The sequence below is a fragment of the Trachypithecus francoisi genome, unplaced genomic scaffold, assembly GCF_009764315.1.
Source record: "Trachypithecus francoisi isolate TF-2019V2 unplaced genomic scaffold, Tfra_2.0 Lachesis_group16, whole genome shotgun sequence".
NCBI classification, from domain to species: Eukaryota; Metazoa; Chordata; class Mammalia; order Primates; family Cercopithecidae; genus Trachypithecus; species Trachypithecus francoisi.
Window position 1 is genome coordinate 14,395,360 of NW_022681461.1, and position 25,973 is coordinate 14,421,332.

Genomic DNA, 25,973 nt, shown 5'->3' on the forward strand with positions numbered 1-25,973 from the left:
GTGGGCATGAGAGTCCATATTTTTAATAAATTCCAGGGGATACTGTGCTGTGGGTCTGTAGACCACACTCCAAGTAATAAAGTTCTAAACTAGCAGTTCTCAATCTTGGCTACATTAATATCTCCTGGAGGAGCTTTTAAAAACTATTAATACCAGTGCTATGGGTCCCTGTATCCCACCCCGGACCCAGTTAAAGCAGAATCTGGGTCTTCATTAAAACTTGTGCACAAGCCTTCGTAGCAGCATTAGTCATAATAGCCAAAAAGTGGAAAAAATCCAATGTCCATCAACTTATAAATGGATGAACAAAACATGGTATATCCATACAATGGTATATTATTCAGCCATAAAAAGGAATGAAGAACTGATACTACAGCATGGCTGAGCCTTGGAAACAGTATGCTAAGTAAAAGAAACCATTTACAAAGCACCATATATTGCATGAGTCCATTAAAATAAAATATCTAAAATGGCAAATGTATACAGATGGAAAGCAGATGAGTGGTTGCTTTGGCTGGGGGGAGTAGGTGAGATGAGGAGGGTAATCAGGGAGTGACTGCCAGTACCCATTGTGGTAACAGGGGGTTTCTTTTGGAGGTGATGAAAATGTTTTAGTATTAGATAGTGGTGATTGATTTTTGTAATCTCTTTTTTCAACTTCATGAATTATACTAAAACCCACCAAAGTATAAAATCTAAAAGGGTGAAATTTAAGGTATGTAAATTATATCTTGACGAAGCTGTTATTTTGAGAAATCTGAATCTGGAATGAGGCACCTAGGTATTGGCAGTGCTAAAAGTTTCCCAGTTGTTGCTAATGTGCCGTTGAGGGATTAAGACATTGCTTTAGTTCAGTGATTCTCCCATCGGGTCCCTGAACCAGCATCATCACTCCCAGAAATTGTTGGAAATGCAGATTCTTGGGCTCTTCCCCAAATCTACTGAATCAGAGAGATGTGTTTTAAAAAGCCTTCCAGGTGATTTGTTGCTCACTAAAGTTTGAGAGCCAGTAGGACTAGAACATGATTTTTTAAATACTGAAATCAGACAGACTTGGATTTATAGCCTGGTTCCTGCAGCTTCTATCATGGAACCACGTAAAGTGATGAAACCTCTCTGTGCCTTATTTTCCTTATGTGAAAATGCGGATTCCTTCCTTCTTGCAGAGAGCCATGAGGATAAAAGGAATTGTTTATTAAAGGTGCTTTGGATGGGGTATTGCCCATATTAAAGGCTCAGTAGTAAATGCTGTTATTGTTATGGTTACTCCAGGAGCTCTAAATTATGATGTCAATGGGAAATTGTGTTGTTAATTCTGGAGGTGGCTTCTTTGAGCACCACCCAATGTCTGCCCAGTACCTATCCTGACCTTCATCCAAGCCCCTGGAATAGCAGGTTTCAGAGGAGAAATTGCAGGTTGGGGAGAGGGGAGGTGTGCTCCTGCAGAGATGAGCTGGATTTCTTTGTGAGGTCAGATGTTTGAGCATAGTCATACTTCTTATGTTGGGACTTTGATGGGGAGCTGGAGATTGAAGTGGGAGAGGGCAAGTAGAAAGGAAGGCAGAAGGCCATAGGAGAGCGAATTGCGGTTCCAATGAGGCTGTGAATTCATTGCTTTCTGTGGAAAGAATACTCTTCCCTGGGCTTGCTGTGGATGGGAGAGTCTGGTAAACAGAGTGCTTGGAACATTTTGGCTAGAGTTAGAGCTCTTTGATTTGCTTTCAGAGTGTTTAACATGGTTTTCTGGAACCTCCATAGTTTAGAGGATTGCCTTTGGTAGCTTCACAGTGAGAAGGTGATGAAGGGGTTTGAGACTGATATTAGGGAGGGAGGAAGGTGGGAAGGAAGGAGGGAGGGAAACTATTATATAATGAGCGGGTATGATGCTAGGTGCTTTCAAATCATTTACTCTTGTGTAACCCTCCTGAGAGTACCATGAAATATTATAACACCCTCCCCCTTTAATAATATGTAGAGAAACCGAGGCTCAGCAAAGCCACACGGCATGACCAAGGTCACAGAACCAGACGTGAATAGGAATCTGGACCACTGTTCTTTCAGGTGAAATGTCACCTCTTGGGTCATCCTAGGAGAATTTGGGGGCACAGAGGCTCTCAAATGTAAGTGGGCTTCTTGGAATCTCCTTAGGTTGCTTGGTTCAAGTCAAGCCCCTCTTCAGACCCACTGAATCAGAATCTCTCGTGATAAAGCCTGAGAATCTGTGTTTTTTATACCTATTCCAGGTGTCTGATGCCCAGCCAGGTTTGGGAACTGGTACTCTGGGTTCATGTACTTGAACGCGGCCACCATTCTCTCTCCTCTGTCCATTGCCCTCCCCACTACAGCGTTGTTTCCCAATTCCCAGTGCGTGGGTGTCATCTGAGCTCTCAGAATAAACTCCCTGTTAACATTCCGTTAAAAATCTCAACTGAAACACTCTGGGAGTTCACCTGGACATGTGGGAGGGCAGGTTATTCGTGGGAATGCTCTTGGGCGACTGTCTCTGAGCAAATCAGACCATCTGTAGCTACTCCTCCAGGGGAACCCGCTGCCAGAAAGAAGCGCAGTCTTTTCTCTCTGCTCATCCTGAGCAAACAGCTACTGGCCTTCTTCGTGAAATGTATCTTTTGACCTGCTTCTTCTGAGTCACTTTGAACGTTTTTGGGAAGGAGTGCTGAGACTGACACTTCCCTCTAAGAGGCCAGTCTGGGTTTGAGCGGATGATAGTGGCTTCCTCCTGGGGCCTGGAAGGGCCAGAGCTGAGGTCAGACTAGTGAAAAAGAGCCACCGCCTCTGCCCTGCACGCTGTGAGTAGCCAGGAAGTTGACTCACGCCTGTGCTGGCTTCACCGGCTTCACGTGTCGCTTCTGTAGAATGGGCAAAGTGTTGAGTTCGAATTTTAAAAACCCAATTAAGAAACTCAGTCTTTTTTTTTTTTTTTGCCGACCACTGTGTCCCAAGGATCTTTAGGAACCTGGAATACAAAAAAAAAAAAAAAAAAAAACATAAAACAATCGAAGCTTCTTTAAAACTTTCTCTTCTCCCTACCTTTGAGGACTTGGGAGCAACCCTGCCAAGAAGACGGGGAGAGGGCAGAGGTGATCGTCCTTTTCTCTTCTCAGGCTTCAGTAGATAAAGTGTCAGGCCCACAGCTCTGTAGGGCTGGTGGGGAGTTTTAGGGGGTGCAGATGGGCCCAGAGCGGGCATGTCCTCATAGGAGGAGGAGGAGGGCACAGCTGGGACCACCTCAATGCGGCTTGCTGGGGGTTTCTAGCCTCGTGAGTGGGTGCGGTCTGGAAGGAAGTTCCAGCCAGCACACTGCAGGGACCCCCCAAGACCATGGCTCTCATGTGCCCCTGTGTGTCCTCAGAGGTCCCGCACCATTTTCTCTGGGCCCTGCCTTGACAGCATCCCCCTGCCAAGGCCTGTGCCCTCCCCTGCCCATCTCACTCTCCCTGGTTAATATTTGTGGCCAGTGCCCTTCTGTGTCATCTTGGGCTGTTTACACAGGTGGGTGGGAAGGGGCTTCTTTGCAGAAGATTGTTCCTATGGCTTTCAGTTGTTCTGTCGATAAAGACCAAGATCCTTAACGAGGCCCGCTTAAGGTCCAGTCCTGGGAAATTGGATTCTCACTCTCTGTCCAAGTTTCCCTTGTTCTACTTTGTACATCTGCACATTCACTTTTCTTTATTAGGAAAAGAAAAAAAATGTGTGTGTGTAGTAATAATAACATGGGAAAATGCACAACGAGTCTTTTTAAAATGTGTTTTGTTTATTTTTTTTTAAATTTCAGTACCTTTTGGGGTATAAGTAGATTTTGATTACATGGATGAATTATGTTATGGTGAATTCTGAGATTTTGGAGCACCTGTCAATTAGTGTACATTGCACCTAACGTGTAGATTTTATCCCTGGCCCTTACTACCCTACCCCTTCTGAGGCTATAAAGTCCCTTATATCACTCTGTATGCCTTTGCGTATGCATAGCCTAGCTCCCACTTAGAAGTGAGAACATAGAATTTTTGGTTTTCCATTCCTGAGTTGCTTCACTTAGAATAATTGAGTCTTTTTAGTTCTCCAGATGTTTAGGCTGATGGCTTTTGTGCCCGCTGGCCCTCTGCTGGGTATATCCACCACCGCTTATCACCATGTCCTGGTTAACACCTTCCAGCCCCTGGATCTCGGTTCAGATGTCCCTTCCTCAGGGCACCTTCTCTGGCCCCCAGGCTAGATCAGCCATGTGTCTTCCCTGTACTCACCTTGGTGTGTGGAGCAGGGTTGGCACTCAGTTAGTAATTGCTGAGTGAATAAAGGAAGCTTCAAGAGGCCCAAGGGTGGGGATCACGGCACTGAAACTTCCCTGGCTCTGTGCATGTTTTTGCTCAGGATGCTACAGATCGTATTGATTTTGTCTGTGTGTGTTTAAGATTTTGTGACTATCAATATTTTAAATGATGCTGAACTCTCTGAGACCTGTTCTTTCTAACTTGTTGGATTTAATTGTACAAGGCTGAACGTGAGTGTTGTAGAGCCGTCCTCAGCTGTCACAGTAATTTAGTGCCCTGTACGCAGCCTCCCGGCAGCCCAGGCTCTAGACTGCTTTTCAGAGTGGTGTTGTTTTGTTCTTATTTACGAGTCGGGCTCAGAGGTGCTGAATCAGTTCTTGGCTGGGCAGCTTCTGCCTCGTGTATCTTAGTCATCTACCACTGTGGGTTCTTTTAAAGGGCACTGGGTCATGGTGACACAGAAGCCAGTGACCATTCCCGTGGGGATGCGGGACCCTTGTTCCCTCAGTTGGGCAATGCACAATGAGTTCTTCGTGGCATAGTCAGTGACCTCCGTTGCCAGGAAGCTGTTTGCTGCTGCACCGTGGATAGAAGAATAGACAGCAAAGTGCTCTAATAACCATGAACTTACTGATGCCATGTCACTAAATTCCCTGTTCTCCATATCTTCAGATAGCAAGTGGGGGAGAATTCCTTCTGATCATCAGTACCCAGTCCTTTTTGCAGGTTGTGACCCACTAATGAGTTATGAAACCCAGTATGTGGGTCTTGAATTTAAAAAGAGTGAAAGGAAATAGCATAGAAAATATTAGAATCCTATACACTTAGTGAAAGTAACCATTCTTTTGTGAAGCTTTTCTTTTAATTTGCATGTGCACATGCAGGCTGAGTCACAAGCTTAATTACATTTCTTTCTCGCAGCAAAAATACCCCATCGCCACACCTCTATAGCATGTTGTAAGTGGACTTTCCAATGTCCTTACCACCTGTGCTTTGCTTTTTCTTAAAGGTATGCAAAATCCAGTCAGATCAAGACCGTATCAAGCAGCAAGATATTTTTTAAAGGAAGTAGATTTCGATATAGGTGGGTACCAATGGTTCCATTTCAGTGACGGGGTAGGGATGGGGCAGCCACGTAAATTTCAAAATTTTGCTTGCAAATAAGTGGCCTTTGGCTTTTGCCTCTGTTTGAGTCTTCCATTTTCACTCCATTGCTCTTATGCTCACAGGGCACCCTCAAACTCTACTGTAATTTCTCCCCTCATGATTGCTGTAGCTGGGCCAGACCCCTGGAAGTTAACAGAAAGACACTTGTGCATACCTCTCCCATTCTTCTCTGAGTATGTGTGCATACACATGTGTTTCTGTCTTTTGCAGTGGGAAAGTTGCCAAAGAGGTGGTGGAGGCCAGTTCCAAGATCCAGAGGGAGCCTCCTGAGGTGCACAGGTGAGTGGATGATCATTGCGGGTTCCAAGCGGCTTTAAAAGCTGACTTTTCCAAATTCCCTATAACATCCCTTTGCATAGTGATATACAGCATTAAAGAAGGACATTCTCACTTCCTTAGACATCTCACTCAGACAGATTTGGCTGGGCCATGGCATGAGCACAGCTGGGCTCCACTTTGAGTTATGTGCTCTTTGGGGAGTCATTGATTAGGTCTGGAGTGTCACCTGAACAAGCAGGATGCTGGGCCATCGCCTGGCCAAACTCTGTCGTCTCATCCTCTTAGAAGTTCTCTGTTCCTGCCTGCATTCATCATATTTGACTGGTTCCTGTTGACCTGAATCCAGGCTTACCTTTCATGGGACTGTTACTCTCTAGGGCCACGCAGAGAAAGAAGGACTTAGTCATTGTTGGCTCAAGAGTACACATCTCCATTAAAGTGACGATATGCAATCATTCTTAAGAATTAAATATTTTCGGCTGGGTGCAGTGGCTCAAGCCTGTAATCCCAGCACTTTGGGAGGCCGAGACGGGCGGATCACAAGGTCAGGAGATCGAGACCATCCTGGCGAACACAGTGAAACCCCGTCTCTACTAAAAATACAAAAAACTAGCCAGGCGAGGTGGCGGGCGCCTGTAGTCCCAGCTACTTGGGAGGCTGAGGCAGGAGAATGGCGGGAACCCGGGAGGGGGAGCTTGCAGTGAGCTGAGATCCGGCCACTGCACTCCAGCCTGGGTGACAGAGCAAGACTCTGCCTCAAAAAAAAAAAAAAAAAAAAAAAAAGAACTAAATATTTTCTTGTCATGTTGGACTTCCCACTATCACAATTTACACAAATCATTGTCCATCCTAAACCTCAAATATGCTGCATATCTAAAGCTGTACATTCTCATCATGATGCCTCCTACTTTTTAAGGAAAGATCACTATGAGCTAAATTATTTAGGAAGTCCCCCATACAGTGGTTTGCACCTGCCCTTTCTTCCCCATCTTTGAAACCCAGAGGTATTTCCTTTATGCTTGGGTTTTCCCAGTTTCCTCCATTTCCAGGGTGACTAAGTGAGCTGGGTGCCTCTCCACCCTGTCTCTTGGGGTTGTTGGGCAGGAGGAGGCTGTGGTCCCACAGAAGTGTGGCTAAGTCAGCCTGGAGAAGCATCCAGATGGCACTTCTCTCCCACACTGGGGAGCAGAAGTGCAGTTGGCACGATATCCCATATAGACATGCACAGAAGAAAATTTGTTTCTGCTTTGGGGTGACCTGGTGAGAAGGTGTAGTGTGAAAGTCTGCAAAACCAGGCTATCGCACTGTAGGAAGCAGAAGACTGCAGGATTAGAGAAGCTGGAGCACCTTGGCTGCAGGCACATCAGAGCAGGTCCTGGGAGTCTTGCAGCCTACCTACCAATGAGAAAAATCTTTATGGTTCCCGCCTCTTCCCCGAGTTGTAGTTATTCAATGCAGCAGAAATGAAGAGGAAATGATAAAACATATCATTTCATTCCTTTCAGAATCTTTGAACTGGAAATGACCTCAGAGATTGCCTGATTTGATGCTTCTGTTTTGTACACAAAGAAACTTGAGTCTCAGACAGGTTAAGTCATTTATCCAAGGTCCTGACTTTTTTTTGATGGCAGACCTAAGCCTAGAACCCCAGTGTCCTGCTTCTGTGTTCTCAGCTCTTTTCTCTGTAGCACCCTGAGAACACCTGGCATTTTCTTAGAAGCTGGCAGTGGAGGCAGAACTACCCCAAGTGGCTCAGCATGAATTTTATTCTTTCAGGTTGAAGCTCAAATATTTGATCTTAAATACTTGGTGCTGAGAGAGTTCTCCTGGTAGCACAAAGCAGGAAACTTTGTTTTTACAGTATACTTTCAGAAAAGCATATTCCAAAAGATAAGGCTTTTTGAGTCTCAAAGTTACCATCTTTAGATGGTTAATGAGGTCAACAAATAATTTTTTTAAATGCTTCTCTTGTAAATTTTGGTTTGAATAATTTATGGAAACCAAGGCTTTCTAGCTCAGGGTTTCTCAAATTGTAACTTGCACAGGGAGCACCTCGGGATTCTGTTAAAATCAGATTCTGATTCAAGAAGCCTGGAGTGATGCTTGAGAGTCTGTGTTTCTAACATGTTCTCAGATGATGGCCATGCAGCTGGTCCATGGGCCACACTTTGAGTAGCCAGGCTGTTGGTATCAGGTGGTGGAATGGTGAAGGGAGCAGGCTCGCTGGAGTGAAGCACTTTTCTTGGAGTGGACTGAAACCCAGAGTGCGAGGAAAGTGGATACACACTGAGGCATCCACCAAATCATAGTCTCCCTTTTCTGGAATCCTTCTAAAATCTCCCAACATACTACTGCGAACAAGGACCTAGGGGCCCTCGAGACCTGCTTTGCGTGCTCTTTCTCTTCCATCTCCCCCTGGGTATATGAAAGACTGTTGAGTTCACATCCTTAGGATGCCTCTGTGGTTCTTTGCAGCATCTCGCAAATCTCTGACAACACCAGGAAGAATTTGATTAATGTAATGCTACAAAGCAATCTCTGGGAAGAAAGGACCGTGTCTATCTTAGTCATCTCCATGTCCCCCAGCACCTAACACAGTGCTTGACACATAGTAGAGGTCAATATATAGCTGTTGAATGAATACATGAACTAGGAGTATGGGATGACAGCAGCACCTGTCATTTTCTTTGATATGAGATCTGTCCAAGGTGCTGCCCCGGGGACCTCAACCTCCCCAGAGACAGCGTTGTGGTCAGAGCCATAGTGATGTGTGAAACCTTCATGCAGGCAACTCCTCCTTCCATTCCAGTAGCTGGTTGTGTGGTAGGAAGTTGTTCCTCTTGGACAATTGTTTGGTTTTCCAATTATTTTGGCTTCTTTGAAGTTGCTGTCAAAAGTGAGAATGTAGTAATAAGCTCTTCTTCCCTTGTGGTGTTCAGAGGTGATAGTCTAGAACAGTGGTGATAAGGCTTTAATTAGTGAATTTTCTTCACATTCTGAGATTCTACTCTTCAAATAATGCCAAGTTCACAGACTCCTACATCTGCTGAGGTGTGTGTGTTTATGTGGAGAAACAGAAGCAGACTGAGAATACTTTCTTGGAATTTTTCTTTTTCTTCAAAAAGAGGAGCAGAAGCTAACTCTGATGTTATCTTGCTGATCGTCATTGATGAAAACCCTCCCGAACTGGCCACTGGGTGACAATCATCTGCTCATTCCAGAGGCCCATTGAGGCAGAGGGCTGTAGCTTGGTGAGCCCACGGCTGGTTGTGTGAGCCACTTGGGCATAGCAGCCACCAGAGCAGACACTCTGAGGCAGCATTTGTACCTGACACAAGCACCTGTGTAGGGGTCATGAGTGGGCTCTAATCTTAGCTGTGTTGTTTGCCAGCTGTATGGCCTTGGGTAAATCACTTCTCAGATCATCATCTTGCTCATCTATAAAATGAGATTTACAACATCACTTTACCCAACTTCTAGGCTCTGTTATGAGTATTAAAATAAAGTGCTTTAAAAATTATAAAGTGCCATAGAAATATGAGGTGGTGATAATATTACTACCATCTCTCATCCAAAAATGAAAAACTGGAATATGACAGATACATTCACATTAAAATCCCTCCAGGTGGAGTTTTTAGAGGCTGGCACTACTTCTTTTAATTTCAAGGAGGGATATAGGAACTCCAGGAGTCTCACTTTAGTCACAATTTTATGCTACCATTTTTAAGTCCTGAGTCTGCCCATATAAGCAATTTTTAGTTTAGTTACATAATGTCAGTTTCCTCACCTGTAAATATGGTATTTTTCATGCCCATCTTACAAGCACAATGAGAAAAACAAATGGGATAAAGTATATTCAAATCACATTTGCCAGTATTAGAATATAATTGTAGTTCCCAAAGGAAACCTTTCTACTTCAACAGAGTTCTTAATGACAACTTCATTTGGAGACCATTCTATGCTGGGAGTACATGCATGAGTGGGCTGCAAAGTGGGCCAGACATTTTTGCAGAGTCATCTAATAGATGGATTCTGAGATTGGAGAAACATGGTACGTATCCTAGCCTGGCCTAGGGAGACCTCAGGCATAAACACAGTTACCTCAGGAGTTCAGGTGGAAGGGCAGAGTGGAAGCCGACTGGGACATCTCCACGTACTTAAGAAAGTGCCTGACGCAGTGGGACCTCATGTAGCCAGAAACAGGAGGACAGTAGGGGTAGCAAGCAGAATCTCCTTTGGGACATTGCAGGCCAAATCACACAGAAAGGCAATGTGGAGCACAGCAAAAGCCTTGGACCAGGAATCAGATTATCTGGCTTTGAGCTTTGAGTCCTAAGTTTGCCCATATAAGCGTCTTTAGTCACATTACATAAGCTCTCTAAGTCTCAGTTTTCTCATCTGCAAATATGATAGTTACCATGCCAGTCTTATAGGCAAGACACACTGAGAGAAAAAGATGAGGTAATGTTTATACAAACCACTTTGCAAATGAAAAGAAGATGGCCACTCAAATTTGGATATTATATTTGTCATTAGTTCAATTGTGCTGGTGGGCTTCTGCTTTAAGTGAAGCCATGGTCAGTTGGCACTTTTAAAAAGGTTTAAAGAGAGAATTAAGTAAGAAGGTGTGATCTTTAGTTTAAAGGAGTTGGTAGATTCATTAGTCCAGTTGGGTTACTATAACAAAATACCATAGACCGGGTGGCTTATAGGCCACAGAAATTTATTTATTACAGTTTTAGAGGCTGGGAAGTCCAAGATCAAGACACCAGCAGATTCAGCATGTGGCAAACGCCTGCTTTCTCGTAGATGGTGCCTTCTTGCTGTGTCCTCACATGGCAGAAGGGGCAAACAAGCTCTCTCAGACCTCTTTTATAAGGATAGTAATTCTATTAATGTGATCATGACCTTATCACCTCCTGAAGGCCCCACCTCTTAATACCGTTACATTGGAGATTAGGTTTCAGCAAATGAATTTTAAGGGAACACAGACATTCAGGCCATCACCACAGGGAAAGGTGGGAGACTTGGCACGTTGTTTTTTAATTTTGCTGACTCTTTCTCCCAGGCTGTCAATATGTCTGACATTGGGCTGGGAGCCCTGGATTTTTTCTGTGCTCCAGGGAAATCTCTAGTTGTATCCACCTTTGAGTTTATCTGAGTCTTATACATATCAGGGAAGAAATATTCTTTTCTGAGTCATATTATTGGAGAGTCCCAGGGTTGTAATCCACTGCAGGAGTCACCTGGTCTAATACAAGGCATGCCCTGTGTGCCCCTGTCCCTGGCTGTAGGCCTCTGCTACAACAGAGCAACAGGAGCCTGTGAATATAGGGGCCGAGCTGGCATCCTCTTAGCCATCCAATGCCAATGCAGGCTCATACCTGGGATATCAGCCTGGTGAACCCAGGCTGTCTTAGAGCTACGCAATTGGTTGGACAGTTCCTTGTTGTGGGGTGGGGGCAGAAAGATGCTTGGTATCTCCAGCTAAAGAATGTTGGAAGGAGGTCTGATGGGGAGCAAAATAAGCTCATAAAGGCTCACTGAGGGTGCATCGTTGTAGCATAAGCAGTGATTCCTGGGGATAGGAACAGCAGCCAGCCCAGCTGGCATGGACGGTCAGAGGTGGAATAGAGCAATTCAGAATTGCATGTGCAAGAATGGATGGATGGGCTTTTCAGAGGTCAGAAAGCTACACAGTCCACACAGGAATGACAGTATGTTGTACTTTGCAGAGCTAGAATCATAGTCATGAGTGGCCATGGCCAGAATAAATCCCAGGAGAGCTCAAAAACTGAGAACCCTTCACAATAGAAGAAGAAACTGCACATGGCAAATTTTAATCCCTCCCTTCCTCCCTCCCTCCCTTCCTTCCTTCTGTAAAGATTTCTCTATCTACGATTCTTTCCCTGTAAAAAGCACTGTGCTCACCAGAATATGCTGCAGGCCTCGCCTCCCTTGGGAGGTCACTCCTGGCTCTCTCCTCACTCACACAGGATTAGGTGCCCCTCCTTCGTGCTCCCATGGGACCCTGGCCATCAGTCACCTTCATGAGAGGCATGGTGTTCCAGCTGTGACTATAGCACATTAAGGAGTCATGAGGCTGGGTGTGGTGGCTCATGCCTGTAATCCCAGCACTTTGGGAGGCTAAGGTGGGCGATCACCTTAAGTCAGGAGTCTGAGACCAGCCTGGCCAACATGGTGAAACCCTGTCTCTACTAAAAATACAAAAATTAGTTGGGCATGGTGGTGGATGCCTGTAATCTCAGCTACTCGGGAGGCTGAGGCAGAAGAATCGCTTGAACCCAGGAGGCGGAGGTTGTAGTGAGCCGAGATCGTGCCATTGCACTCCAGCCTGGGTGACAGAGTGAGGCTTTGTCTCAAAAAAAAAAAAAAAAAAAGTTGGGGGTAGTTATGAAATAAAGTAATGATCAAGACCAGGACTTAAAATGAAGTAGAATTTTTAATAATAGTGGATTATACATAGATATGTAACTATTGTTCCAAAAAACATTAATTTCAGTTGTGCTTCTTCCTGTATGTGTTTGGGTACAGGGAGATTATATAAACTGTATTTCTTGGGGCTGGGTGCGGTGGCTCATGCCTGTAATCCCAGCACTTTGGGAGGCCGAGAAGGGCAGATCACGAGGTCAGAAGATGGAGACCATCCTGGTTAACACAGTGAACCCCATCTCTACTAAAAATACAAAAATTTAGCCAGGTGTGGTGGCACACACCTGTAGTCCCAGCTACTCGGGAGGCTGAGGCAGGAAAATTGCTTGAACCCAGGAGGCAGAGGTTGCAGTGAGCTGAGATCGCGCCACTGCACTCCAGCCTGGGCGACACAGCGAGACTCCGTCTCAAAAAAAAAAAAAAAAAAAGTATTTATTAATTTAGGTCTCAGACCAGAAAGCTTAAAATTTGTGGTTCTAGACAGTGAATTACTTAAGGTGAGGACTACAGTTCTCTAGAACAAAGCAGAATGTCCAATACGTATATATCAGCTGCAGAGTAAATGGCTATAAAATGAAATAATGAAGAAAAGGACTCCATGGCTAAGCAAGTCCTCATAAATTTCTTTTCTAGCCCATACCAGCCATGGGAGCTTTTAATTCAAGACGCTAGCAGGCATCTTGCTCTTCCCCACTCCTCTTGCCCAACAGAAACACTCAGGCTAGAAGTTAGTCCTGCCAGCCAGTCTAGGGAACACTCTGACCAGGCTGAAATGGTAATATATGTCAAGCCAGGATTGCATTCAGTTTACTTCAGTTTCAAACCTGAACACATTTTCATAAGATGCCAAGTGAGATGCATGAGTATGGCTGGCTCGGTCACTGCTCTTAAGGTGCTTATCAAGGTGGGGATGATCAGTACACCAATAACTAGACAGAGACAGAGGTGAAAATGCAGTGACTTATGAAAGAAGAGAAAGTAAGAGAGAGAGAGGGAGAGCAAATGAGAGCGAGAGAGAGAGAGAGAGGAAGAGAGAGAGACTATGTGCATTGGGAGGAGCAATCCGGGAAGGCTTCCAGGGGAAGGAAACATTTGACTCCTTTTCAAAATATGCACTGTTTTTGGTTTTGACAGGAAGCATGGGGAGCGGGGAAGCATGCTCAAAACTGCAAACCTGCAGTCTGACTAGGGCAAACAGCTAGTAGCTCTGCAGCAGGTAGGGCAAGTGGGCTCCCCAGCTGCCAACCAATAGGCTTAACGAGATACCTGCACAGTTCCTTGCTATCTGCTGCTGGTCTCAGCCACTGACACACCTGCATGCTCCTTTCCAGAGGAGAAAGCAGAGCCGTGGCCAGTTAGTGAGTAGGGTGTAACTTTGAGAATATTAAACACTGATATTAAATATTGGACATCCAGCAACACAAAGATAGCTTACAGCTGTAGAACATCTGTGCCATGTGTCTGGCAGGGGTTTTTGTTTTTGTTTGTTGGTGGTGGTTAAATTTCTCCGAGCCATGGCCTTCATTCACCTTTCTGCATATCCAGTTCAGTGCTAGCTGCCTCCCATCTCTTCTTGTTTCTTCTTGCTTTTTTTTTTTTAAATACCCAGGCTGTCACCTAGCATGCTCAGGGCTGGTGACATATTGGGAACTGTATTTTCTTTCTTTGGATTGCAGTAGAACAAGGGGTATTTTGTCAGGACCTTAAGGGCAAAAAGGGGTATTTGTCTTGAATGTTATATCGTTTTGACTACTGGCTCAATTCGTGCTGTGTCTAGAGGTAGTTCCCTCTAGACACAAAGGGGTAGCTTTGGCAGGCCACTGAGGTGGAGGGGGCGCGTTTGCAATGGAAACCAACCCTGTCTGTCTTGTGTCTGTTTTCAGAGCCAACATTTCTCAGAGCCGCAGTTCCCACTCCTTGAACAAACAGCTCATCATTAACATGGAGCCCCTGCAGCCCCTGCTTCCTTCCCCCAGCGAGCAAGAAGAAGAACTTCCTCTGGGTGAGGGTAAGTCAGTCTCTTCATCCCAAAGGGTGGTGCTGCAGGCTCTCTCTGGAAAAAACAAAGGAGGCACCGATTCCACATATGATGGGTAATGGGTTAGTGTATGGGGTGGAGTGAGCCGTAAACTATGTTCTTAGTAAATAAGCTTTTTGCAGCTGGAAGGCTGTATTATACTGGGAGCTCTATTACTTTCTCCTGGAGAGAGTTCACTGGTATAAAGTATTTCTAAAATTATATATGAAAGGACTAATGGTGTTAGACCTACACTAGTCCAGTATGGTAATTGTTAGCCATGTGTGGCTGTATTAAACTAAGTTTAAATTCATTGTAATTAAAAATCCATTTCCTCAGTGACACTAGCCAGATTCCCAGTGCTCAGTAGCCACATGTGCTGGTTGGCTGCCATATTGGACACTGAGACTGAGATAATTTATCACCGAAAGTTCTATTGGATGGTGATGTTTGTCACTGTAATCACAATTAAATTGGTGGCAGTAAAGAGTTCTCCACAAGTATCTCTACACTGGTCATCCCATTTATGTCCCCCAAGCTTCTTGTTCTTGATCCTTCGTTTACATTGTCCAACAGTTTTGATACAAGCTAAAAAAAGTGAAGTGTCCACTGCAACCCTGAAATTTGTTATATTTTTAAAAATAACAATAATATGTGTGTTTCTAGGCATCTTTGTATTGAAGGACTCTCCTTACTTCAAGGAAGAATCTCACCACACTGTTTGCTGCAGACACCTGCAGACACCTCACATTCTTATTAATTTCAAATATTTGTTTAAATTAAGTTAATGAAATAATTAAATTGAAAACAAGTACACACAGAATAAAGTTATTGGAACCTTTGAATACAAACATGCATTTTCTTAACTTTGTCATTTTGGTTTCATCATTGAAAATCTGGGTACTGGGCATTTTCAAGAGGGCAGGTCACTCTGTCACTGGAAGATCACCTTCACCTCCAGCTTCAAGTCAAGAATTTATTTCATAGGAGAAAACTTTTTAGTCTATAATAAGGGTATGGCTTGGAATGCAGATACCCTTGAGATAGGTAGCAGCAACCAATTTGCAGTGACATGTAAAAAATTCTTCCAAATCTTTTCCTGAAAGGCAGCTTTGATGGTTAGAAGGTGAAATGGACAACTGGATGCCAAAAATTCCATGGATGGAGGGAAAGTGTGCAAAGCATGAAAGATGGGATCTTAGAAGACACTATTTTGTCTTCAATTGGGCTATAAGAGATGACGATAATGTCAACACTCTTGTTATAAATGACTTTGTTATCAATCTTAACAATGAACTCTGTGAGTTCCATGCCAAATTAATTTGCTTAGCCCGAGGGCCTCTGGGTCCATATTGCTCGTCTGTGTTTTTCAGCAGATTATCTGTTTTTGTGTGTTTTGCAAATGAAAGAAAAGCAGTTTTCATTTCTGGTCACTAATGGTTTTCTGAGTTTCTTCCTATATGCTTGGAATATTGCTCTGAGTGAAAATCATTTTTTCTGAAGGTCATGATTATCCCAAGTTTAAATGAAGGAGGGTGTGGCTAATAGAGAAGAAAAGAGAAAGGACATCTCACAACTGGAATTGTGACTGTGCCTTGTCTGCAAAGATGGAAGCTTAGATGGGAATACAATTTGGAGGCCCAGATGGGTTGAATGACTGTTATAGGGAATATGGAAGCCTAAGCCTGCTGCCTTATAATCCCCCAAGATGTGAAAGGGAACCTGGTCAAACTTTCCTCCATACTCTTCATCCCATTCAGTTAGGGATATCTGTTTTGCTCTATTTTCTATTATGAGGTTCCACTGCTAAATACTAGGTGTGTTTTTGACATAGCAACTGTATGGCCAATAGACAAACCATTATAATTAACTGCAAAAAACTTTAAAGAATCTCGTAACAGGACAGGAATGCATAAGCTACCTTTTCAATTTTCCCGGTTGTTTTAAAGAACCATCTTAAATTCTTTTACCAGCTGTAAAGCCAAACTGACAGATCTCTCTCTTCAAAAGTCCACAGTAGCTCTATTGATATCTAATCAAATTATTTTCTCCGGGAGATTTGTCCCCTGACAGGGCATCTTTGTGGGTTTTAAAGTTCAGACAAGTCATAATAACTTTCAGGATATAGACTCAATTAAAAAGCAAGAGAAGTAGAAACAATAGTATTGTTAATTTTTCAATAAATAAAATGATTCTCTCAGTTTAGAGTAAGAGCAAAATTATCTTTCTTTTTCTTCTTTTTTTTTTTTTTTTCATAGTTGCAGTATTTTCTTTTTTTTTTTTTTTTGAGACGGAGTCTCACTCTGTCGCCCAGGCTGGAGTGCAGTGGTGCGAACTTGGCTCACTGCAAGCTCCACCTCCCGGGTTCACGCCATTCTCCTGTCTCAGCCTCCCGATTAGCTGGGACTACAGGCACCCGCTGCATGCCCGGCTAATTTTTTGTATTTTTAGTAGAGACGGGGTTTCACCATGTTAGTCAGGATGGTCTCGATCTCCTGACCTTGTGATCTGCCTGCCTCGGCCTCCCAAAGTGCTGGGATTACAGGTGTGAGCCACCGCGCCTGGCGAGTAAGAGCAAAATTATCTTAGGTACCACAAAATTCAAAGTATGATTTCCACTGCAGTTGTAGCTCTGCGTTCTGTATACCATTGTACCTCTGTTACTAGTCAAATTCTGCTCCATGGCTCTTGTCTCTGAGTGTCAAGCAATGGGATTCAGGCATTCCATTAGATAGATACCTATTTTATAGATTTACATTTCTCAGATTTATGAAGAGGAGAGAGACAGATTAGAGCTCTAAACAAAGAAGATGTTTCCATCTTTGTGAATGGGCCTTGTTTCTGGGCTTTTGAGCTCATGCACTATGAAGAATTTTGTTTCATCTCTATATCTTAATATTTCATTTTTTTTTATTTCTGTGCTAGAGCTAAATTTAAAGAGGCTAGGAATTCATGCATTCCTTAATGCAACAATTGTGACAAATACAAGTTGTATACCCTGTAGACCACACTTACCATGTCCAAGTTGACTACAAAGATGAAGACATGAAGATGCTCTCTCTTCTGGAGGCTCACAGCCCACTGGGGAGATGGCAGTGGGATCACAGAGGCGATGACAAAGCGCTGCCTCTGCTGATTGAATTGTGTGCTCACTTTTCTGTGTGCCCCACTGGATATCAGTGCCTTGAGCTGCCTTCAGGGCATTCATTCCTTTTTAGTCCCATTGGAGTATCTGACATAAAATCAGTGGGCTAAGGAATAAACGGGAGAGATGGACAGGAAAAGTTGAAAATAGAATGGTGTGTTTCACCTGCATGAGGTGTGAGTGTGGTTTCAGGGAAGAGGTTCTGGGGGATGGTGAAGGTGAGGCAGAAAGTTAGGAGAGGGCCAGATTTTGGGCCTCTTGTGACTTGCAGGAGAATTTGGACTTTAACCTGAGAGCAGCTGGGAGGCATTGAGGGATTTCAGGTATGGGAATGATGTCAATGCCATGGGAAGTGTATTTTGTATAGCACTGGTGATGTGTAGAAAATTGATTAGAGGCAGATATGGCTGGAGCAGAGTTTTTCAACCTCAGAACCACTGACCTCTGGAGCTAGACAGTTCTTTTTGGGGGATTCCTGTGCATTGTAGGATGTTTAGTAGCTTCCCTAGATTCTACGTGGTAGATGCCAGAAGGACCCCACCAATCTTGACAACCAAAAATGTCTCCAGATATTGCCAAATTTCCCCTGGGAAGCAAAATAGTTCTCTGGTTAGAAACCACTGGGTTGGAGGCACAGACTACACAGGAACCACTGGAGGAGCCCAGAGAATAGATGTGCAAGGGCTGAAGCAGGCAGAGAGAATGCAACTAGGGAAGAGGCAGTGGATACAAGGCACAGTGAGAGGCAGAGTTGTGGAGACAGGGTCGCCGGTTACATGGTGGGGACATGCCTGTGGACTCCTACCATCCAGGTCCTGCTTTTGTCTCAGAGACATTGAGTTGAAAATCCTTCAACCTCTTTATGTTAAAGATGAGAATATAGAGACCCAGGAAGGTTTCAGGGGTGTGTCAGCATCATACAGAGAGTCTACGGCCAGCATGATTTCGTTGAGTTGTTGGAGCCATTGAGAGAGTTACATGCTACTGTTGCTTCTCAGAGCTTCAAACACAGTGGTGGAGACTCGACACCACCACTTACCTTTGTTATCACTGTTCCCAACATGGATATACTGGTTCAGATTCTTGTCTAGGGGTCTCAAATCACATATTTTGGAACTCCATTTATAAATGGGTCAAGATCAGCAGCTTGAGCCCTGTTAAAAGTGTTGTCTAACGACCAGGCACAGTGGCTCACGCCTGTAATCCCAGCACTTTGGGAGACTGAGGCGGGTGGATCACCTGAGGTCAGGAGTTCGAGACCAGCCTGACCAACATGGTGAAACCTCGTCTCTACTAAAAATACAAAATTAGCTGGGCATGTGGCACATACCTGTAGTCCCAGCTACTCGGGGGGTGGAGGCAGGAAAATTGCTTGAACTCGGGAGGTGGAGGTTGCAGTGAGCTGAGGTCGTGCCATTGCACTCCAGCCTGGGCAACAAGAGCGAAACTCTGTCTCAAAAAAAAACAGAAAAGTGTTGTATAATTAAAAATTTTTTAATAATCAGGTTGGGAGAAGAAAGTCTTAACTTACGGAATCTCTGTCTCTGTGAGGTCATGGGCACGTCCTGTCACCTTATCTTAGATGGTGTGATTAGTAGGGATATCTCTGCCACTGCCATGGCCCTCTGGGGTCATGACCACCCATTTATCAGACAAGCTTTTTCCATTCTTTTCAAGTTTCTCAAAGACAGCTGGGCAGAGTATTATTGCCCAGATTAATGCAGTGTTGTTCTGGGAAAATGTGTGACCCCATTCAGCCATATGACAGCTGGAGGATTAGGTCTCAAGTTGGCTATGTCAGGGTGGAGAAAAAACAAAATCAGTTCCTAGGCACCACTGGGCAACGGGAATGTTTTCAAAACTCACCCAAAAGTTGCTCGGTTACAGGATCTGAGAGAATTAGTGCTGTGGAAAACTTCAGATGAGAATGACAAACCATTCGAAGAGTGCCGCTTAGAGCTTATGAGAATTTCAGAAGAAGAAAAAATTTACAGTGGGAATTGTTCTAGGTGAAAATGACATTTTAAGGATCCATTAATCTGAACAAATTCACATGCAAAATGGAGCAGGTTCCCCATAGTGTAGATAGCACTGTGCTTCTGCATTTTATCGGTAGAGTATATCTTCTCATTATGGAAGAATGCTGGATTGTGGTAGAGAAGGGGAGTGAAATTAATCATGTGAGACTTGGTAATTGGCAATTACAGACACACAATGAAGATCACTGGTGTCTGCCATAGCAGTGGTGCAGGCTGGCATAAACATAGTAGAAAAGCCATGCATGGCTTTCAACTGTAATAAATAAGAGTTGAAAATGTTTGTTTTCCCCTTACTGGCAAAATGAAAGCACAGTGGAGTCACCAGAATTTCTATAAAGGAGAGTCTTGGGGGTGGCAATAGGTGTTAGATTAAAGGGTCATGTGAAGCTGCTTTTGCATGTGATCCAGAAAGTATCTTTATTGAAGAATAGATGGAAATTAAGAGAATGGTAAAACTAACTCTCACAAGCCACCCTTTAGCACCATCCCTATAAATGTGTGTGTATGTGCATGTGTGTGCTTGTGCTGAGTGTATATGTGAATGCATGCTTGTGTTGTGTGTGTGATAGAAAGTGCGTGTGGAAGTGGAGGCAGGGATGTTTAAAAGGTTGCTTGCAGTGTCTAGCCCTAACCATAGATGGCTTAACGTGGTTTCATTGAAATTCTATAAAGTCTGTGTGTGAACATACAAAGGCATTTTGCACATGTAAAAAGAGTATTGTCCTCATCCATCAGGCATGCCATACTCTTGGTCCCACCCACCCTCCACCCGAACACATAACAGGTGACTGGTGGGGCTGCTGCATTGTCTGTGCGTATGCCTTTCATGCACTACACAGTTGCTCCGATCTGTCACTGGTGAAGCCTCTGACAGCCCAAGACTGCTGTGGTTATACCATGGTGAGTTCCTTATCTTACCCTCTACCAGGTTTGGTCTTCCTCCCTGCCTGTCTGATGTGAACATTCTCCTGTCTCTTTTCTCCCTTTCTGTAGTTCCATGGCCATGGCTCAGACAAATTTACCCTTTTCTCAGGCCTTTGGTGTCTTTTTTCCCACCATTTTCCCCCAGATGCGAAGCCATTTCTTCCCTTTGACTCAGATGTGTCAGGACATATGCATTAGCAGTGATGCACTGGTGTTTTTTGTTTGTTTGTTTTTGTTTTTTGAGACGGAGTCTTGCTCTGTTGCCAGGCTGTAGTGCAGTGGCATGATCTCAGCTCACTGCAACCTCTGCCTCCTGGGTTCAGCAATTCTCCTGCCTCAGCCTCCCAAGTAGCTGGGACTATACGCACATGCCACCATGCCCAGCTAATTTTTGTATTTTTAATAGAGATGGGGTTTCACCATGTTGGCCAGGGTGGTTTTGATCTCTTCACCTTGTGATCTGCCCGCCTCAGCCTCCCAAAGTGCTGGGATTACAGGAATGAACCACCATGCCTGGCCTGCAGTGGTGTTTTTGAAATTTCTTTTGTGTTACATCCCATGAAAATGCAGAAGCTGTTTATGAATCCTGTGGAATCACCTTTCCCCTTATGGTTCCTGCTATCTGGTGATGGACTGACCAACCCTAGTTCTAATTAGACTTGTCCCTACCACAGGGTTTCGTGATTGCTATTGGCTTTATTTTTCATTATAAAGCTTGTACATCATCTTCTAAAAAAGTTAGAAATCGCAAAAAAGCATAAATGAGAAAAAAAAAAAAGTCCCAGCTTGTCCCCTCCTAGAGGCAATCAGTGTTAACGCATTAGCAATTTCTTCCCTATGCACTTTAATGCAGTTGCAGTTATCCAGTATATTAAATTCTTAAAATTCCTGCTTTGTTTGTTTAATGTTGAAAGCACTGGTGCATGAAAACACATCGGAAATTGAACTGGAGATCAAACAATGAATTGGGAACATATTTAACACAAATACAGACAAATGTGTTAAATGTCCTAAATCAGAAGGAACTCATACAAAGTGCTGTTTTAAGCGTCATTTTAACATTGCACATGCTCGGGCTATCCTGAACATTCTTATTTAATGGCATCTATAGTCTCCAGCTGCTGATAAGCACATAGCAGCTGGAGTTGCTTCTGCAGGAGCTAGGAGGCCTCCACAGAGCAGAAGGCATCTCCTGTTTTTGTTTATAGTTGCAGTATCGGATTAGCAAAACAAAAATTCAGAACTATCACATCTATTGAATTCTTGAAGACAGCACCACAGTTTAAGTCGGCAGCTCCTCTAGGGTAGAAGAGACCAAGAGCAGCTTAGAGGACAAGACATAAAGCTCTGAGCAGGCTCTGCAGATTCCTATTTTGCAGTCTTTTCAAAAGCTTTTTACCTTTTCTTTTGTGTTTTCCTCTGGAGCTATTCTCATCTTTGGAACTCTGGGTTTTTTTTTTTTTTTTTTTTTTTACTGACAACTGAAATACTCATGAGAAGTTTGTATCACGTGAAAGAGGACTTAGAAATTTTGAGTGTTTACTGTGTTGTAAGGAAGCACAATGCCTTGTTCCTGATGCAAACTCAGTGCATTTTATCTTGCAAAGATTTTGTATTTTACATCTTAAGACACCAATAGTGTGCATCATTTCAATTCTGTAGTTGGCTACTTCTCCACAAATAGTGCATTTTATGAAAGATAGCATCCCGCAGTGGAAGCATAGCAATGGTTCAGGTGGCTGCTGTCTTTTTGCATTAATGTCTCAGATGAAACCTGGTGTGGGCTCCTCTGCCAAGCAGCCAGGTGACCACAGATAAGACTGTCCACCTTTTAGAGCTTCATTTTCCTCATCCACAAAACAAGAAGATTGGATTTGAACACAACTTAAATGCTTTCTAGCTCTTAGCTCTGATTCTTTTGCTGAGTGTCAAGGTAAAAAAAAAATCCAAGACCGTGGCTTGAGGTCTTTTTACTGTGAGGATGGGAACTTGGGGACGGGAGTATTTTTCATAGCTTTCGAGAGTTAAAGGGAGTGTTGAGGAAGGTCTAGCACAGGGTTTAGCAACATACAGCCTGTGGTGGGTCCAGCACCATTTATTTCTGGCCTTCAAGTGAACAGTTACGTTTTAGATGATGATAAAAGTACCTATAGAATATCCTCCATTTTGCCTCTTTTGAGCCAACTTCAACTTTTAACTTTTAAAATTTTGCCAGCAAAGCTTGAAATTTACAATGTAAGCCTTCATATAAAATGTTTGCTGGCCTCTGATCTAACATATATCCTCAGGATTCTTCTACAAACGGGAAAGCCTGGAGAGGTGAGAAAATTTACCCAATGTCACATGGTTGGGTGAGTATTCTGGAAAGCTGGGATTACATCCTTATTCTCAGATTCCTAACCCAGCTATCTTAGATAATATTGAACACAGCTAGAATGACTCAACTGCTTCTTGCTAAAACAGAATGGATAACTAAGGAACTGCATCCATTTTTCAATTATAGCAAATGAATGATCGAAAGAGACAACATATTTTACTTAAGTATGGGTGATCTCTGTGGTTCAATGAGAAGAGCTCTTGTGTATATGGGACAGTGTGCAAGGCTTTGGTTTTCCAGCACAGCATGCCAGGACCTCCCCAGAGACTTCCATCACCCTAGAAGGAGTGGTGAGAAGGCTGGGGACCGAGTGTCTTGCAGCAAACAGAATTCTTAGTAGAGCCACGCTGCAGGGGAAACAGACTTCCCACAGGAAGCTCATTCCCTTCGGGAATCATGTTCTGATTTTAAAGCTGAATTCATTAAATAAGGAATGACTCACTCTGGGGCTAGTTCTAATTACTCATTTGCTTACAGTCTGTGTTAAGAGTGACTGTCTTAGTGGAAGCGATTCAGTAGCAGAGCTTCTGAAATCATTCCTCCTGCTCAGGTGAGCATTTTGCTGCCCCACTTAATAATAATTAATTGCTTCAAAGGACTTGGCTAAGGTGAAAAAAATAAGTCAGTCAAGTGTCCTAGGAAGTAGTCTAGTCATAGTCCTTGAGGGCTGGGATTTGAGCCAGGGGAGAGTGTTGTGTGACCAGCTGTGACAGCCAGAGTGTGGTCTGCGGAGGGAAGACATTTTGCTTGGCACTTCAATAAATAAACACTCTCACCACTTCCCTAAGAAACCACAGGAGAGGAAAGGTGAAAATATTACTAAACCTATTGTTGCTAGAAAGCAGAAGCTAAAATGTTCTGAGTTTTAGATGCATGTGGTTCTATTTTCTTGCATTTTTGTCAGTGGGTTGGTAGTGAGTGTTAGGTAGATGTTCTTTGCAATCCCCAAGCTTATAATTGAGATAGGATCTCAGAGCCTCTCCCTCCTTCTCCTTTCTCTTAAGATCCAGTGCCACTCAAATGGGAGAAAGTGTTGGGCAGAGTGTGCTGGTTACCATTCTTTTAGGCGGACTCTTTATAATAGATCTGAGGCAGTGCAGGCAAGGTTCAGAGAAGAGGCTCTGTTCAGCTGGCTCAAGACTGGGTCTTGGGAGTGTACACTCAGTGCCATAAACAGGAGTGCAGTCTCCTTCCTGGTTTGGCAGATGGTGAGTTGGAGGTCCCAGAACTGTGGCTTCCAGAGCAGGGTACATACAGTGATCCACTGGGGTGCAGGAAGAAATTATTCAGACTTCTACTGATATTTTATTTAATGTGCATAATATACAATGACAGATATACATGTATCTAATTTATAAATAAATATGCAGTTATTTGTATGTACAAACATTTTTTCCCCAAAAGAAGATTTGGAAACGGCTGCTCTAGATCTTGAAGATGAGTCTACCAAAACGAAAAGGGGGGCGGGGGATGTGTTTTTGAAACTCTGAAATCTCTGTTCATGCCAAAGCCCTAGATTCCAAAATAGATGTGAGAACTGTCTGCTCTAGTTACGGTGGTGACATGCCATTTTACATGCTTTTGGTCTATCACTCTGGTAAACCAGGGTGAGTCACCCAAACACAGTCAGGGCTTTTGCCAAGCTATTGGGTAGGTGCTGTGTCACTCTCATTTAAGCATTGTAGGGTGGCCTCTGAGTCCCCAGTATACACAGGTGCTGGACTGCACTTGAGTGGACACCGAATACAATATTAATGGGGATTCTCTGGTGGCAGGAAGAACATTGGACAGAGAATGAGAGGGCCAAGCTTTGTTCATTCATTTGTTCATTTGATAAACGTTTACTTCTTTTCTGGCACATGCTGGACGTTGATACTACCTAGATCTTATTTTCTCTTCTGTAACACAAGATGAGATTATTTCTGAGTTTATTCTTCACTCTGATTGTTCTTTAATAATTCTTTCTCCAGATTGCTGCTGTTCTTATTTACATGGTTTTAGATCGTTATTCATTGCTTTTGAAGGCAAAAGGGATAGCCATCTTCTTTTTTGCTTTTTATTCTATGAAAGACGGTTTTATTTAACTTTAAAAAGATTTTAATTTAATTTTAAGTTCCAGGATACACGTACAGAACGTGCAGGTTTGTTACATAGGTAAACGTATACCATGGTTGTTTGCTACACCTATCACCTTATTACCTCACCTAGGTATTAAGCCCTATATTCATTAGCTATTTATCTTGATGCTCTCCCTCCCCACACTCCCTGCTGACAGGCCCCAGTGTGTGATGTCCCCCTTCCTGTGTCCATGTGTTCTCATTGTTCAACTCCCACTTATAAGTGAGAACATTTGGTGTGTGGTTTTCTGTTCCCGTGTTAGTTTTCTGAAGCTAATGGCTTCCAGCTCCCTCCATGTCCCTGCAAAGGACATGATCTTGTTCTTTTTTATGGCTGCATAGTATTTCATGGAGTATATTTACCACATTTTCTTTATCCAGTCTTTCATTGATGGGGATTTGGGTTGATTCCATGTCTTTGCTATTGTGAATAGTGCCGCGACGAACACAAGCTTGCTTTTATCTTTATAATAGAATGATTTAGATTCCTTTGGATATATAACCAGTAATGAGATTGCTGGGTCAAATGGTATCATCTTCTTTTTTAATGTGGTAGCTGAAACACAAAGAATGGGGAACAATGATATTTAAAAGCAGGGTTTAACTTTTTTCCTAAAAGAGCCCTCACTTTAGAGGCGTCCAGTTGGGAACTTTTAAAATCTTCATATCTCCACTTCAACATTAGAAATGTGATAATGGGCAGATGCTTTGAGTGAAAGAGAAATAAATAGGGTTGTCAGAATAACTCACTTGATAATCGGAACATAGGCTGGAAATTTTGTTATTAAAGAAAGGGGTGTCCATATTTAAAAAATAGAGCATCCCTTGTGATCTGTGGTCCTCTCAGTACCTGCCTATCCCCTTGGCCTAGCTGAACAAATTGGCCCCTAAATACAGGCTTGGCCCCACCCCAGCTCTAGGACCAATTGTACCCTTACCGGGGAGGGAACTGAGAAGCCCAAGCCCAGCCCTTTGTATGGGTCCTTAGTCTGCTCTCTCTGTTGCTCTGCCCTGCTCTCTGGCTCTCATGCCCACCTTCTTCCCTTTCCCGGGTCCCTGCCTTGGTCCCTGCCCCCACCCCCAGCACTCTGCTCCCCCAGGACCTTGACAGCCCTTGTTCCTGGGGCTAGACCGTGCTTCTGACTCTGACCCTGTGGCTGGGGTTGTGC

The 25,973-nt window shown here is 43.6% G+C and overlaps 1 protein-coding gene across 2 annotated transcripts in view; it reads left to right on the forward strand.

Annotated features, from left to right (window-relative positions):
• Positions 1–25,973, forward strand: part of FRMD3 (FERM domain containing 3) — a 299,022-nt gene that overhangs the window by 246,382 nt on the left and 26,667 nt on the right. For both annotated transcript variants that reach the window (XM_033236977.1, XM_033236976.1), the window contains exons 11-13: positions 5,296–5,370; positions 5,664–5,732; positions 14,069–14,193. In XM_033236977.1, the coding sequence (XP_033092868.1) occupies positions 5,296–5,370; positions 5,664–5,732; positions 14,069–14,193 (269 nt within the window). The remainder of the gene's footprint in view (positions 1–5,295; positions 5,371–5,663; positions 5,733–14,068; positions 14,194–25,973) is intronic.